General features: G+C 43.7%; 1 protein-coding gene across 1 annotated transcript; it reads right to left on the reverse strand.

The window, feature by feature from the left end:
- Positions 1 to 1,005: 1,005 nt before the first annotated feature.
- Positions 1,006 to 11,657, reverse strand: KCNV1 (potassium voltage-gated channel modifier subfamily V member 1). The gene is made up of 3 exons (XM_032182847.1): positions 11,028 to 11,657; positions 8,752 to 9,278; positions 1,006 to 3,026 (listed from the first exon to the last, which is right to left on the reverse strand). The coding sequence occupies exons 1-3, from the start codon at positions 11,507 to 11,509 to the stop codon at positions 2,515 to 2,517; spliced, it is 1,521 nt and encodes a 506-aa protein (XP_032038738.1). The 5' UTR covers positions 11,510 to 11,657; the 3' UTR covers positions 1,006 to 2,514.
- Between the last annotated feature and the right edge of the window lie 2,058 nt (positions 11,658 to 13,715).

Genomic DNA, 13,715 nt, shown 5'->3' on the forward strand with positions numbered 1-13,715 from the left:
AATACCTTTCTATAGCTTACCCATATAAGTTATAAATCTCCCCGTATGTCCCACCTCTCCTGGATACAGGGGTTCCCCAATGGTCTCTGCAGCCTGGCACTCCAGTATTTTGCTGGACTTTCTCCAGCATGTCCCTGTGTTTCCTGTTTTGCCGGTTCTCACCTTTGATGATGGTTTTTGGAAGTGCTTAGTATTTTAAGCTAAAATGGGGACATTATTGACGTTCTGACACATGATCCTTTCTGCCAAGTCTGATGTGTGATGGAAATGGCAGAACAGATGTGAGGACAAGAGGTAGTTTCATACTTAACTTCAGCGTGATACTCTAAAGATAGCACAGTAACATCCTTAATATGGTGCCTTAGTGACAAAAGAGCTGATTTCCAAATTTGTGGCAGTAGGTAAATGACATAGATTCATGTTCTAGCTTTGTAATGCCCTGTGCTGTTTGCTGCTCAGTATGAATGCTCTGGTCCTGTCTGTAAGAGCTGAAATCAGAACTGACCTTCATCCGCAAAATGATTGGTTAGTCTGAGCTCATAATGTGACAGACTGCTTTGTTGAATAAAAAAACATGATTGACAAACACTTCTTCGGAGACTTTGAATTTAAAATCAAGAGGTCTGAAAATAGAAGCTGAAGCAGCTACTTGATAAAGTCTCAGCCACATTTCCTCATGGGCATTTCTAGGAAACTTTATCTCCAGACCTGCTGAAAGGAGTGAATAAAGTGATACATCCCAGAACATTTCTCTCATTCTTTTGAGTCCTTCGTAAAAAAAAAACACAGGATGCAATAAAAGCAGCCTTTCCCTAAAGAGAATCAGTCATCTATCTAACTGCATTTCCTTTCTCAAACAGAGATCAGATGCTGTACGAGAAAGCACAAAAGACATTACAAAACAGTCTTCCCACAATGAAAGCTTCTTCCTAATTCTCTATAATTAGAATGACTTTTGAATGAGAAACAGCCTGTACAATTTGTGCAGCTCAGAGACTTCCTGCTCAAAGGAGCTATGAAATAACAACCTAGAGTGGGCTGCATCAAACCTTTCTCTGTGGAATCAGTTTTGTCTCCTGGACATCCATGGGAGTTTTGTCATGGATTCATAGAACTTTAGGGCAGAAAGGAACACTACGATAACATAGTTTGATCTCTGTGTAACACAGACCATAAGACTGACCTATGAATTTTCACACCTAGTCCATTTCTGATAGAGAAAGACAACTCTTATGGTCTCTAACATTTTAACTTGGCTTCCTCCTGCCTCTGGTGACTACTGCATGTGCTGCATTGATCCCAAATCCAAATGCTGACTGATATCAGCTGACAAATTAGAAGCTGAAATTCAATGAGGTTTGCATCAGGGTTGGAGCCTTTGAAAATTTTTGCTTTCTGTATTATGTTTACAGGGAACAGGAGGAAAACACACTCTTAATTCAAAACAAGTGTTATGCAATATTTATTAAAAGCATTCTACCCATTCATATATACTCAAAGGTAGTCTAAGCCTTCTAAATACATAAATTCATGATCAAATTAAATAATCCATAGCTAATATATGTCTCATCGTAGGAAGTATGTTGAATTAATGTCAAATATAAATAATGCTTGTGCTTACATTGCTGAAAATGAAATGGTAGAGGTTTGTGATTTTTGATTTAATCTACTGGAAGATTATTCATTAATTTCAAATGTGGTCAGCTTACTGGTATACTTACTGGTTTTAACAGGAGACAGAGTAATGAGCAATGTGTTATCTTTTACCATTTCTATTTTGTCTGGTATCCACTGGTGATTTCACTTGAGCACAAAATCTGCTTAGCTGCACAAGTAAGTTATGAGAACCAAAACACAAGGAGAAGGCATGCTACAAAGGCCATATTAGCTCCTGTAACTTAACACTTTCACCTATATTTTGATACCCACCATGAATTTGGTAGCCATTTGCTTCTCCTGAAATGAAAAAAATTCCCCTCTCCCCCCTCCAGGGTCTTGTACCCTAATTTTCATGCAAATGAAGTAGAAAATGTGGCTAACAAAGGGCAGCGAGATGAATTTCCTAATGGGAATGTCATCCTAAATTTATTGAACATTCTACTTCCTTAGACTTCTCTTTCCAGATTTGCTTATTCTCTAACTTTTGTTTTTCTACTGTAAATACAAATCTTATACGTCTTTAAACTTCAAAACACCATGGCAATTTTGGCTAAGATTTTATTATTATACATTAGCAAGGACATAGGATTCATAGATGTGTTTGTGTCACTGCTTTACTTTGATGGACCCATTAGTTCCCCTCTTACCACCAACATCCAGTTCTGGGATCAGGTTTCTGAGCCCCCTAAGAGTTTTCATATTTTGAATTCTTCCTTTGTATACACTGTCTGTCCAATAAGTCAAACTCCAGATGGAAAAGGAAATACACTATGTGGTGAATAATAAAAAAAGAGATTCTTAACACTACATTTTTGAAGTAGTCTGTTTGCTATACAAGGCTAAATAACTTAAAAGTCAAAACCAGAAATCATCTCCTCCACTGCTCCGTGTGCTTGCTCTCTCTCTGCTTTTTAACCGTAACATATCCATGACACTGCGTGCATATATGTCTCGCAAATTCACATTGATATTTGAGTCACTGGATGAGTTCTTCGTGAGTCTCTTTAAAGCTTCACGCTGCCGGAGAGCAGCTTCTTTTATCTTCAGTGTAAAGTAACAGGCAGAAAAACGGTCATTTATGATAGCTATTGGCAAAGCCAAAACTAGTATTCCTGACAGGATACACATAAAGGCCACTACCTTACCAATAGTGGTGTCTGGCCTAATGTCACCATAACCAACAGTTGTCATGGAAGTTGTTGCCCACCACCAAGCACCAGGCACGCTCGTGAAAGTTGTGCCTGGCACACCTTGCTCAACAAAGTACTCCACAGTGGAAAATATAGAGATCCCTACAGACAGGAAGAGCAGCAGGAGGCCAACCTCCTCGTAGCACTGTGCAATAGTCATTCCAAGGGACCGCAAGCCTGAAAGACAAGAAACGCTGTCAGTAGGTTGATTCATGCAGCTGCCTTCAGAAGTTTGTGAAATATCTGTTATTTAAAAGCTGACTGTTTTATACTTTTGCTTTGACTGCTAGTGAATATGTCTTAGGAAAAAGGGGTGTAGCTCTCAAAATACTGGGAAAATGTGATTTTATAAAATATTAGATCGAACCACTGACGTTATCCCAGTCTCCTTACAACAGAGCATATGAATCCTCCTTATTACTTATCATTTGAACTACATACAACATTTAGAAAATTACTCTATTTATTTATTATTACTAAATCTTCATCTAGTAATTGCCCATAATGGAGGAACTACCACAATTTTTATTAAGTTACCTAAATAACCATTTAAAAACACTAAAACACTAAAAACATCTGCTCCCTACTTCCAGCCAGAATGTGCCAAGCTGTATTTTCCAGCCCTTGTCACATTTTTCTCTTGGACCAAACAGCCCTCTGTTGTCAAATTCTTGTTCCCAGGTGGGTACTCGGAGCATAACTCTGTCACACTACCCTCTTTGCTAAGCACCATTCGCAACCCTTTTACAGTTCTCACAGCCTCTCTGATCTCTCTTTCTCCTCCCAGCCTATCAACATACTTATCTGTAGAGATCAAAACAAATGCAGCAGTTCAGCAGTAGCTGCACTTGTGCCCAAACTGGAGATAGCAAAGCCTCCCAATGCAAATGCATTCTCCTGCTAATTCACTGATGTACTGCATCAGTCCTGTTGCCCATGAGTCGCACAGGGAGCCCACGTGCAGCTGACTGCACTCCGTAATGCCCCACATTCCTTTCAGAGCTGCTGCCTCAAGGCCAGGCTGCCTGACAAAGCAAGCAGGAAAGTAAATCCAATAACAGTGCAATGGATAAATACCTCGCATAAACAAAGAAGGAAGATAACAAGGCACCAACTCAGTTGAAACACATTGGAAACTGAAATTATCTTCTGAATAACTAATGATTTTGGATTGCTTTTTAACACTGTTCTTTAAGAAGATGCTGTTTCCCGTAGTAAAAGAGAAAACCATGATGCTTATCAATTACCCTTCACGGGGTACACTTGTAACTAAAGCAATGTTTGCATAATGGCTTACTGGAGCTCTGCCTCTGCTTGCAGACTTCACATGCTCATTGGGAGTAATAAGCAATTTGATTCGCTTTACTTTCCACAATCTCAAACTAAAAGAAGTTTAAATTTCTTCTTGCTTTTGGCTCTATTTCTTTTCCCCTTTATGTTTAATGGGTTTTAAAGTTTTTGTTTATGTACAGCAAACCGTGGAGCTACATACTCGATGTTGTAGGGAATGTTTCCTTTTCCAAAGTTTTCTTCTACCAACTCCAGTTAAGGACTTGCTCATATCCATGTTTTATCCTGCTACAACTACGGTCTGTTGGGTAGGATGTTTATTACAGTTTATTACAGTTTATTAGGTTAATTTTGCAGCAGAAGGGAAATACGATTTATCAGAGTAATCTTTTTGCTATTAATATGACTGCCTCCAGATTTTGAAAATATACTAAGATCAGCAGTGAATGGGACAACTGCAAGGATCCAGACCAAGTTCTCATTTTCCAAGGAAGTTACTACCATCCCCTGCCACGTAAAACTTCACACTAATCAAGGTAAAATTCTTCTTCAGGTTTCAAGTGACCTAAGAATAAGGTACTCCAATTTAAAACTCTCTGTACCACTTCATTTTAAAGCATGGATAGGTACTATAAAAGCCAGGCTTTGCTCTTTTCAATGGATCTTGAGAATACTGCAGATAAAACAAACAGCACAACTCTCATAAACCTGGTTTAAATAAGCAGGAACAGGGCTGTGACTGCTATCGCTTTATATCACATGGACGAATTACCAGCAAAGTTGTGGTTCTCCACCTCTTCAGGTCTTCAGATGAAAGCAGGAGACATTTTCAGTTGAATCTATGAATCAGACAACTTACTGGGCTTCAAAGATCATTCTAAATGGGAATCGGTGCATTCAGAAGAATAATGTCTTCTGCTCTATTGTCTAGTAACTTTTAAAAATTCTTTTTCCAGCCCCAGCACACAGCCAAACTAGGGCTGTTCAAGCACAGAGCTATAACAGCTCCTCACCAGGAGCTGTGACAGCCTGGATAGCCATGCTGGAAGGTGCTACGGTGCTGTAACAGAACCAGTGTGGTACCCAGCATGGGGCAAACAAGCAGCCCCAGACCTGGGACCAGCAGGAGGAAGGAGAGGCTTTTCTGCCATGCATGTCAACTTCCACCTGTTTGTTGCCCAGATGGACTTGATAATACAAGCTCATTTTCAGGAGCTTCAGCTTAAACACAGCTTTTAAACCATCTTAAAATTTTAGCACAGAATTCTGAAAATGCTGAAGATTTACTTTCTCATGTATCCAGAATCATCTCGTCTTGACACATGCTACAGCCTTCTCTCAGACAAGTCCACTGCCATCACAAGTAAGATGCTCACATCCTGCTTCTCCTCATGGAGTAAATCTCTAAGTTCTTCCCAGAGGAGGACCAGCAAAGATTCACACAGACATGGCCGCAGAAGGAAGTCTTCAGCTGAGGTGCACCAGAGACTGTGAAAAATGCAGGTTCAGTTCTCACCTGTTCCTACACCTACTCAAATCCATCATTTCAGTATCTCAGAAGTTGTCTCACCCTCTAGCTATATATTTTCTGGAGATAGATATTTCTAATTTCTCAATTGTTCCTTGACAAATACAGCACTTTGCATAAATAATTTAACACTTGCTCCAGTCTAGCCTAGGTGTTTCTATGTACTGCATCTATCTTAATAGAGTATAGTTCAGCTTTCAAAGGGGCAGAAATGATGCTTCAATTTTTCTTTCTCTTCTCCACAAATAGGGTTTATCTGCCATTTCTTTAAAAATAAAGGGGAAAAAAAAAAGAATTGCCTTTATGATTTTTCCTAACTCATTTCTGCCTCTGATAGCAGAACCACACTGCTGTTGGGATCCCAGCTTTGCTAGGGGTCTGCACTGTACTACAGAGATGTCCTCCTTGTGACTGTGATCGTCCCTCCTTGGTGACAGGGGAGTTGCTTCCAGCAGCTACAGTTTTTTTCATCTCTTTTCTTCTGATCTTGCACTCCTCTTGCCACACAGAGCAGGTAAGCAGTGCATGAAGCTTTGATCTGAGAGTGCAGGAGTCAGTTTTAAGCTGCCTACAGCATGAACACAGAAGAGTTGTGAGTGCCACTCCTAGCAGACCATCCTGCTCATACATACCCAGGTATGTATGAGCAGGATGGTCTCTGTGTATGGTACTCACGGAGTTCATCTTACACTAGAAGCTGTGGTTTAAGGTGTGTTTAGAACCACATTAGCACAACTATCTTCTACTACAAACCTCTAATGGTCAGAAACCAGACTTCAGATCTGTTAGTGTATTTTTCTGTTTTATTAGGTTTAGGTTTTGTCTTAGTAGCAGCATCTTCTCTGACAGAAAACTGAATTCATGACTTTCTACATTTAAATTATACAGAAAAGAGCCAGAAATGATACAGTGTTCTGGGCCTCCTACATGGCTAGCAACTCTGAACTACCAAAGAAGCAAGCACAGCAACAGTAATGCTGTTCTGAACTGTTTAAGTGATGTAAGCCATTTCTTGAATGCTGAAACAGGTATTTCAGTTCCAGAAGAAAGATGATAGTTCACTGCCACAGTAGGAGACTAGATTTTGATATAATTAATTCATTTCTTCTAACATGGCAAATGAGTTATTCGACTCTTAACAGCACTTAATATTATGAAATAAACTACGGTAGCATTTTAATGAATTTAACTTTAAAAATAAATAGGCACTAAAGTTCACACCAACTCTGAAAGCTAACACACCTAACATTAACTGTTATTTTACAGACAACTGAAACTCACAGTTTCAAGCTGACAGAAAGAGCTTTAGAACTGAGTTTCATGCATTCATTCTGTAGCAGTTTGATGAACTGAAAACTTTGGAAACTTTATAACAAGAACCAACATACTTCTGGACCACAACCCTGCTATTTAGCACAAAAGTGCCTTGATGTGTTCAAATCTTTTGCTTATTTTCAAAATAGAACTACAGAGGAATACATTCAGATTACTGCCACCATTGAAAGTGGGTAGCAGGCTTCCTTGTATAAAACAAGAACTGTAAAAAAATTACGATGAAGCAAAGCAAACTCCCTGACAGACTGAATCACTATCTGCTTCCCTTCAACTTCTCTCTAAGGGACAGTTATGCATTGGTATAGGCACAATCTAGAGTGGAGGAGTAAGATTAAGATAATTCTCAAACCACTATCATTACGCTCAGTGGTATTAAAGCTATTCCCTGCAATTGGCACGCAGGTTCACTGCTCTTCAACGGGAACAAAAATCAGAGGCATTCTCCTGCTATAATGCCTGCTGAAGTGGGGCCAGTTCATAAAGAGGATGGAGATGGCTCTCCAAAAAATGAAGCATCAACCATTCCTGCTTCAGAAATGCAGGAAGGATTACATTGAATGCCATGTAAGAATGATTATCATCATCTTCAGAAGAGGCCAGTATCACAGAACAGAGACAACAATTTACTATTGGGATCTGATTTTTCAAAGCTCCAAGTTTTGGTAGAACTTTTCTGTCAAATTCAGTGCCATGTTCACCACTGATTCAAGTGGGAACATAATTAAATCATTTTGAAAATACCAAGCACTGGGTAACATCACAGCATAGGCAGGGTGTGGTAAGAGTATTGCTTTTATTATTTCAGATATACAGGCATGCACATTAAGTTGTAATACAAAATGGGGGACACAAGACCTTCTGAATATTTCCATCTTCCTCTGATAAGTTTCCACTTGAAAACATTCTTTCATACCTTTCCTACACTACTTAGGAAGAGTGAACCCGTATGTTCCCAGTAATGCACTCTACCATCCACCACTCTCCTGCCTGCTGTTCATCCATGTCTCCTGATACTTGCCAGCAAAGCTTGGGCATGAAGGGCCCCACATCAACAGGTGAATGCTGACTGAGCCCAACATCATCACTCTGTGCTGTACCTACTGCCGATTTAGTAAGCAACTCCCAGCTGTGTTCAACATGTCATATAGATACCGATGTGTTCAAAAGGGCCAGAGAGCCCACCAACCCTTTGCACAGTATGATTTTATTTAAACAGTTTTCTAGAAATATGATGTATTCAACAGTGGATGTCTGTTTTCAGGATCTGCGATGTAGACAAAATCATGATACGTGTATTTGCATAAACTTTTAGTGTAACAAATTGTGATAGGTGATTATAAGCTGTCACTTGTAAAACTCTGACAATACAAAAAGCACTGGTCAATGATGACCACTTACCGTTTCTTCCTGTGCTTCCCTCCTAACCAAGTCAATTACAAATGTTTGCAAATTAGTGACATCGTAAGAGACTGTTGAATGATTTACAGCATGCAGCTTTGGGGCCTGTTTTTTGTAAGTTTTCTATGCAAACTATATGTACGGGCTTTATGGAGAACTAAAATTTATTGGAGAAGGCTCCTGCCACACAATTACCTATGTCCGAAAGTAAGAGCTTCACAAGCCATTACTGATAACATTACACTGTATAAGAAAATAAGGCAGAAGGGCAGACAAAATAGGGGACTATGTGCAGGGACAACTGCTGTTGGTAGAAGGAATGAGAGTTTTCACTGCCAAGGCTGAAAGTACCTGTTGAATGTCTTCCCAGCTTCAGCATCCGCAGGGCTCTGAGCAGTCTCAGCACTTGGACAATGCGCCCCACGTTTTCCAGTTCTTGGGAGCTCTCCCCACCACACAGGCTCTCTACCAGCAGGGTGATGTAGAAAGGTAAAATAGCAAGGAGGTCGATGATGTTTGCCACGCTCCTTAGGAAGCGACACCGATCCCGCGCACACAGGAACCTCAGAACAAACTCCACAGTGAACCATGCAATACACAAGTACTCTAGGGCATCCAGTAGCGGCGGTGCCAGCCAGCTTAACTCTACCGAAATCAAAGCCATGTTGGCAATGGACACAACAACAAAAGCCATGGATAGAGTGCCGAAAGTCCTGGCTGCTGCGGAGGAACCAGGCTTTTCCAAAACTTCCCAAAGTTTTTGTCTGACATTAGGACAGAGGCTACCAGAAAAGTCTTCTTCCTCATCTTGGGCATCCAGTTCTTCTGCATCTTTCTTTATGTCTAGGGCTTCACTCAGCTCCTTCCTCCTGAAGTACCTGCCCAGGAATGCCCCACAAATAGATTTTTAATACCAATACATACGTTTTTCTTATCCTCTACCACGAGAGGCATAAGAGCACACATTAAGGTATACCTTACAGGAACTTAGGAAACCCTCTGGTCAAGCACGTCATGGAGGATTTTATTAATTGAAACCCTACAGCCTGTTTCCAATGACCTGATGTTCCTGCTCACCCATGTCACACCAGTGACAGTTTTTATGTACACAATAATTTTATTCTGATGGTGTGTTATTTATATGGATCACATTAACTACAGTAGGATGAGCTGCATGACTAACTTGTGCTCTCTTAAGCAATCCTGGCACAACCAGACCCACCGTTTCTAAACTCTCTTCAATTTTATTAATCATATTGCATTTTTATTACATTGGCATATATCTGCAATGTTAAAAGGAAAGGCATAAAAAAAGCTATGCAGGTAATGTATGAAATTTTGATCAATACATGCTAAGATGACTTATATACCTTTAAATATACTGGTTGTCACACAACAAAGCATACAAGCAACTTTGCTGAGTAAAACTTGCAGATTGTAAATACTTATTGACTATTTTTTTAGAGCAAGAGTGTATGGCAACAACATTCTCAAAGTACATTGAAAAAAATCCTTTTTTTTTTTCACATCTGTATTCCTTGACAGCTGCAGAGGTCAAGACTTAAATAGAGGGACTATGCAATTTTGCCTTCATTTGATGCAGTTACTCCTGAACATGCCAAAGAGGTCCATAGCTGCTTGTACCACCTAAGAAGTAGGATCTTCCAGTTACACCTACCACTGAAGGAAGAGGGGGATGAAAAGTAGGATCCAACTCTCTCTGAGATGCAGAAGTGAGTCATGTCAGGATAGGATAACGTTAGCATTTGTTTTTTAGGATGGTAGGAGAGAGGACAGAGGGGTGGGTGGGTGTTGCTTGATCGTTTCTTTCTAATAATTTTGACAAAACCACTTTAGATAAACAGCAGTCATACTCTTTAGAGGATTCCATTCTTCAATACTACAAACAAACCAGTAATGCTAAAAATGGTGGAAAAGATATCTTCAAATAGCATTAACAGAAACATCCTGGGGGTGGTTCAGTCCAAACCCACCTAGTTCCTAAGCTGCCTGTTAAAACTGGTCTCCACTGAGCCACGTTCCGCTGTTGCTGCCCCCTCCCTGTGAGCTGCTACAGCCATGTGTGATGCTTGCCATCACGGCTCCTCCTGGAGCCATGCCACCCACACTCAGCCTGGCAGGTGACTGCTCCCTGCTTCTGCCTCTCCAGCTTGGATCTAGAAATCATCCTGAATGGAAAGGACAGCGTGCGGAGGCTCCAAACCCTCCTGACTCCACATCTGCTCCCCTTGGCTAGGATAACCCCAACATGAATGACATTGAAGGGCATCTCTGCCTTGACAACCCCTCCTATCTCAGTGCTGTCACTTTCTGCTTTGAGCTTCCAAGGCCAGTCTGGAAATGGTGCAGAAATGGTTCCACTGCCCACCTGTTCTTCGTATCATAGGTCAACAGAGACCTCACGAAACACACCTCTTCTTCACATTTCCTACTCCCACCTACCTCTAGAGTAGGTTTCAGTGCTGGATTTGTCCATGCTTCTCCTTGTGCTCTGCCACCTCACCTGCCCCCGCTGCTGCATCTCTCACCTGCCCATCCCTGCACACAAGCCAGCGCTGAGCTCACCCAGCCCACGCTCCCGCACCTCGTGTCTCCCCGCAGCTCACCGGTCTCTGCAGCAGGAATCGATGCTGAGCTCATCCAAGCCCCAGTACTGGATCTCCTGCAGGAAGGAGAGCGCGCAGAGCTGCTCCATCACATGCAGCCTCCCCGTCTGGTAGTAATTCAGGATGTAGTGAAACGCCTGCGAGCTCCGGTCAAAGAAATACTCATTCTCCACCAGGTTGGCATCATCGCAAAGCTCCAGGAGGCCAGAGGCTACATCCCGGGCGGCAGAGACCACTACAGCCAGCTTGCCGAGACGGGTGTCAGGGTAGCACGACAAAGTTTGCTGGGACATGACAAAGCGGCTGCCTCCTACATTGATCGTAAAGCAGTCCAAGGAGGGGATGGCCTTCTGCAGCAGGGGCCCCTGCTCTTCCTCACTGGAGAACACGCTGGAGTCCAGGGAGCCCAGGGACGTGCTGTTCCCTTGTTCCTCCAGGGACGCTTGGGAAGAAAGAGACATGCAGCAGGGAGGCGACTTCATCCTGGAGCTGCCAGCAGCAGCCCACTCTCTCCTGGATTGAAAACACAACAGAGCCACAGAGCAGATCGCCCCACGGGGCAGCGGGTGGCGGGGCAGCCCGGGACCGCCTTACTTTCACAAGCTTTGCCTCCTGCCCCTAGCACGCCTCACCGTCCCCGCTCCTCCCTGTCGTGCCTCCACCGAGGACAGAGGTCGGGCGGGCTGCCGAGGAGGAGGCAGCGGCACCTGAGGCAGCTCCGCCGCCTGCCAGCGACCTCCCCCACGCAAAAACACCAACACGGGGGGGACGACCTCGCCCCGCAGCAGCCCCCCGACCCCACAGCCTTGCCCCCGGGCACCCCTCAGCGGGTCCCCGCCGAAGTTACCGGGCGCCGCCGCCTCCCCTCAGGGCAGCCCGGCTACCCCTTACCTGCCCGCCCGCCGCCCCGCTGCACCGCCCGCGGCTGGGCGCCGGGTCCCGCCGCCCCCTCGCCGGCAGCCGCTGCCCGCTCCCCTGCCTCCAAACTTCTGGGCAGCGCCAGCGCGCCTCCATGGCGGGTCATGTGCTGCGGGGGGCTGGCGGGGCGGGCCGGGCTGGGCCGGGCAGGGCCGGGCTAACGCCGTCCCCACCGCGGGGCTGAGCCGCCGCCGAGCCCGGCCCGGCCCTGCCCGGCCCCCGGGGCGGGCGCCATGCCTGGGGCTGAGGCTGAGGGGGGGATGCGGAGGTCCCCGCTGGGGCTGCTCGCCTCAGGCAGCGCCCGGTCCCGCTGCCGCTCCGAGGGGAGGAAAGGGGGAGAAGCAGAGCCGAACTGCGAGGGAGTTCGCAGGACAGTTTGGACACCACCCCATCGTGTCCCCCTCCCCGGTGATATACATAAAAACAAGCGCGCTTCTGAATGTGTCTGCTTTAATGCGGCTCCCTTGTGACGAAGGGCTGAAGCCAGTCAAGTCAAACAGCCACCGTCATGGCTGGGCGATGCACGCCAAATAACTTGTTTCAACTTAGGTGCATTCAGCCTTTTTCTTCTGAAATAGTCTGGAATATGCTTGGCATGGTCCCGCATTGACTTTGTAGCTCTGCTGTATCATGGTGCAAGTTAGATTCACCCTGGTCACATTCACCCTTCTCACTGTTTTGTCTCATAGGAAACTAAATTCTGACAAATTTTACACCAATTGCTTCTATAAGCCTGTGTTTTCTGCTGTCACTTACTCCTTGCCTGCTATGTGGCCTGCCTGTGTGGCTTTTCCATGAAGCCCGCCAGGGATAACGTTCAGGAGCACAGAAGATGTGTCCACATATGTCGAGCTAGCACTGCATGTCCTACCTCCAGCTTTTGATCCCTGGTCACTTGAGCTAAGTACAGCTCTGTACAGTTATGTACCTTTCTCACATTTACTTCACAGAGGTCTCACAATGGTTCATCTTTTGGATACCACTTATCTTCTATATTTTACGTTAAGATCAACTGAACACTTGACTTATCACTGTTTTAACAACACCTGCAGAAATCTCTCTTGCTCTGCTCAGTACTTGCAGGTACATCCACTCTGGGCAATCATTCGTTGGAAGAGTGTTTACTGATCAGAAAGAAACCTGAGGAGAACAGCAAGAAGAGGGTCATGGACAAAAAGAAGAGGAATGATGAAATAGCTACAATGGGGAATGGGCCTGATAGCAATGTTCAAGTATGTGAAAAGCTGCTTGCAAAGTTGAAGGTTATAATCTGTCCTCCTTGACCACACTGTGCAGACATAGAAGTAATGGGGCTGAATGAGAAGAATGATGTTGAGGGTGGTGATTATGAAGGTTTTGTTTGCCAGGATGATGAAGAAGTGGAGGAAAACCTCTGATATGTTGGTCTACACCACTTGCTGTCAAAGAACCGGCTGGAAGAGGATATGTCAGGAATAGCAGAGGTGTGCTTCACCCTTTCTTGAGGCAGGCTGGAAGGTTTAGATGACCTCATGAGACCATTTCCAATTCTGTAATTCAATATTTCAAGTGTGTTATAAAGAAATACAATACAAGTACATATTTGCATAGATATCCTACCTTTTATTGCTTAAACATTTAAATTTAAAAATAATTTAAGTGTATAATTGCAAAAATGTGAATTCATTTTCCATCAAAACTGTCACCGATTGCTGTTATGAAGCTACCTTTTGAGCATAGCCCACATTTAGTCCAGGATTGCCATCTGGGAGTGCAGACCCTTTGATGGAA

The sequence above is a fragment of the Aythya fuligula genome, chromosome 2 (genome assembly GCF_009819795.1).
Source record: "Aythya fuligula isolate bAytFul2 chromosome 2, bAytFul2.pri, whole genome shotgun sequence".
NCBI lineage: Eukaryota > Metazoa > Chordata > Aves > Anseriformes > Anatidae > Aythya > Aythya fuligula.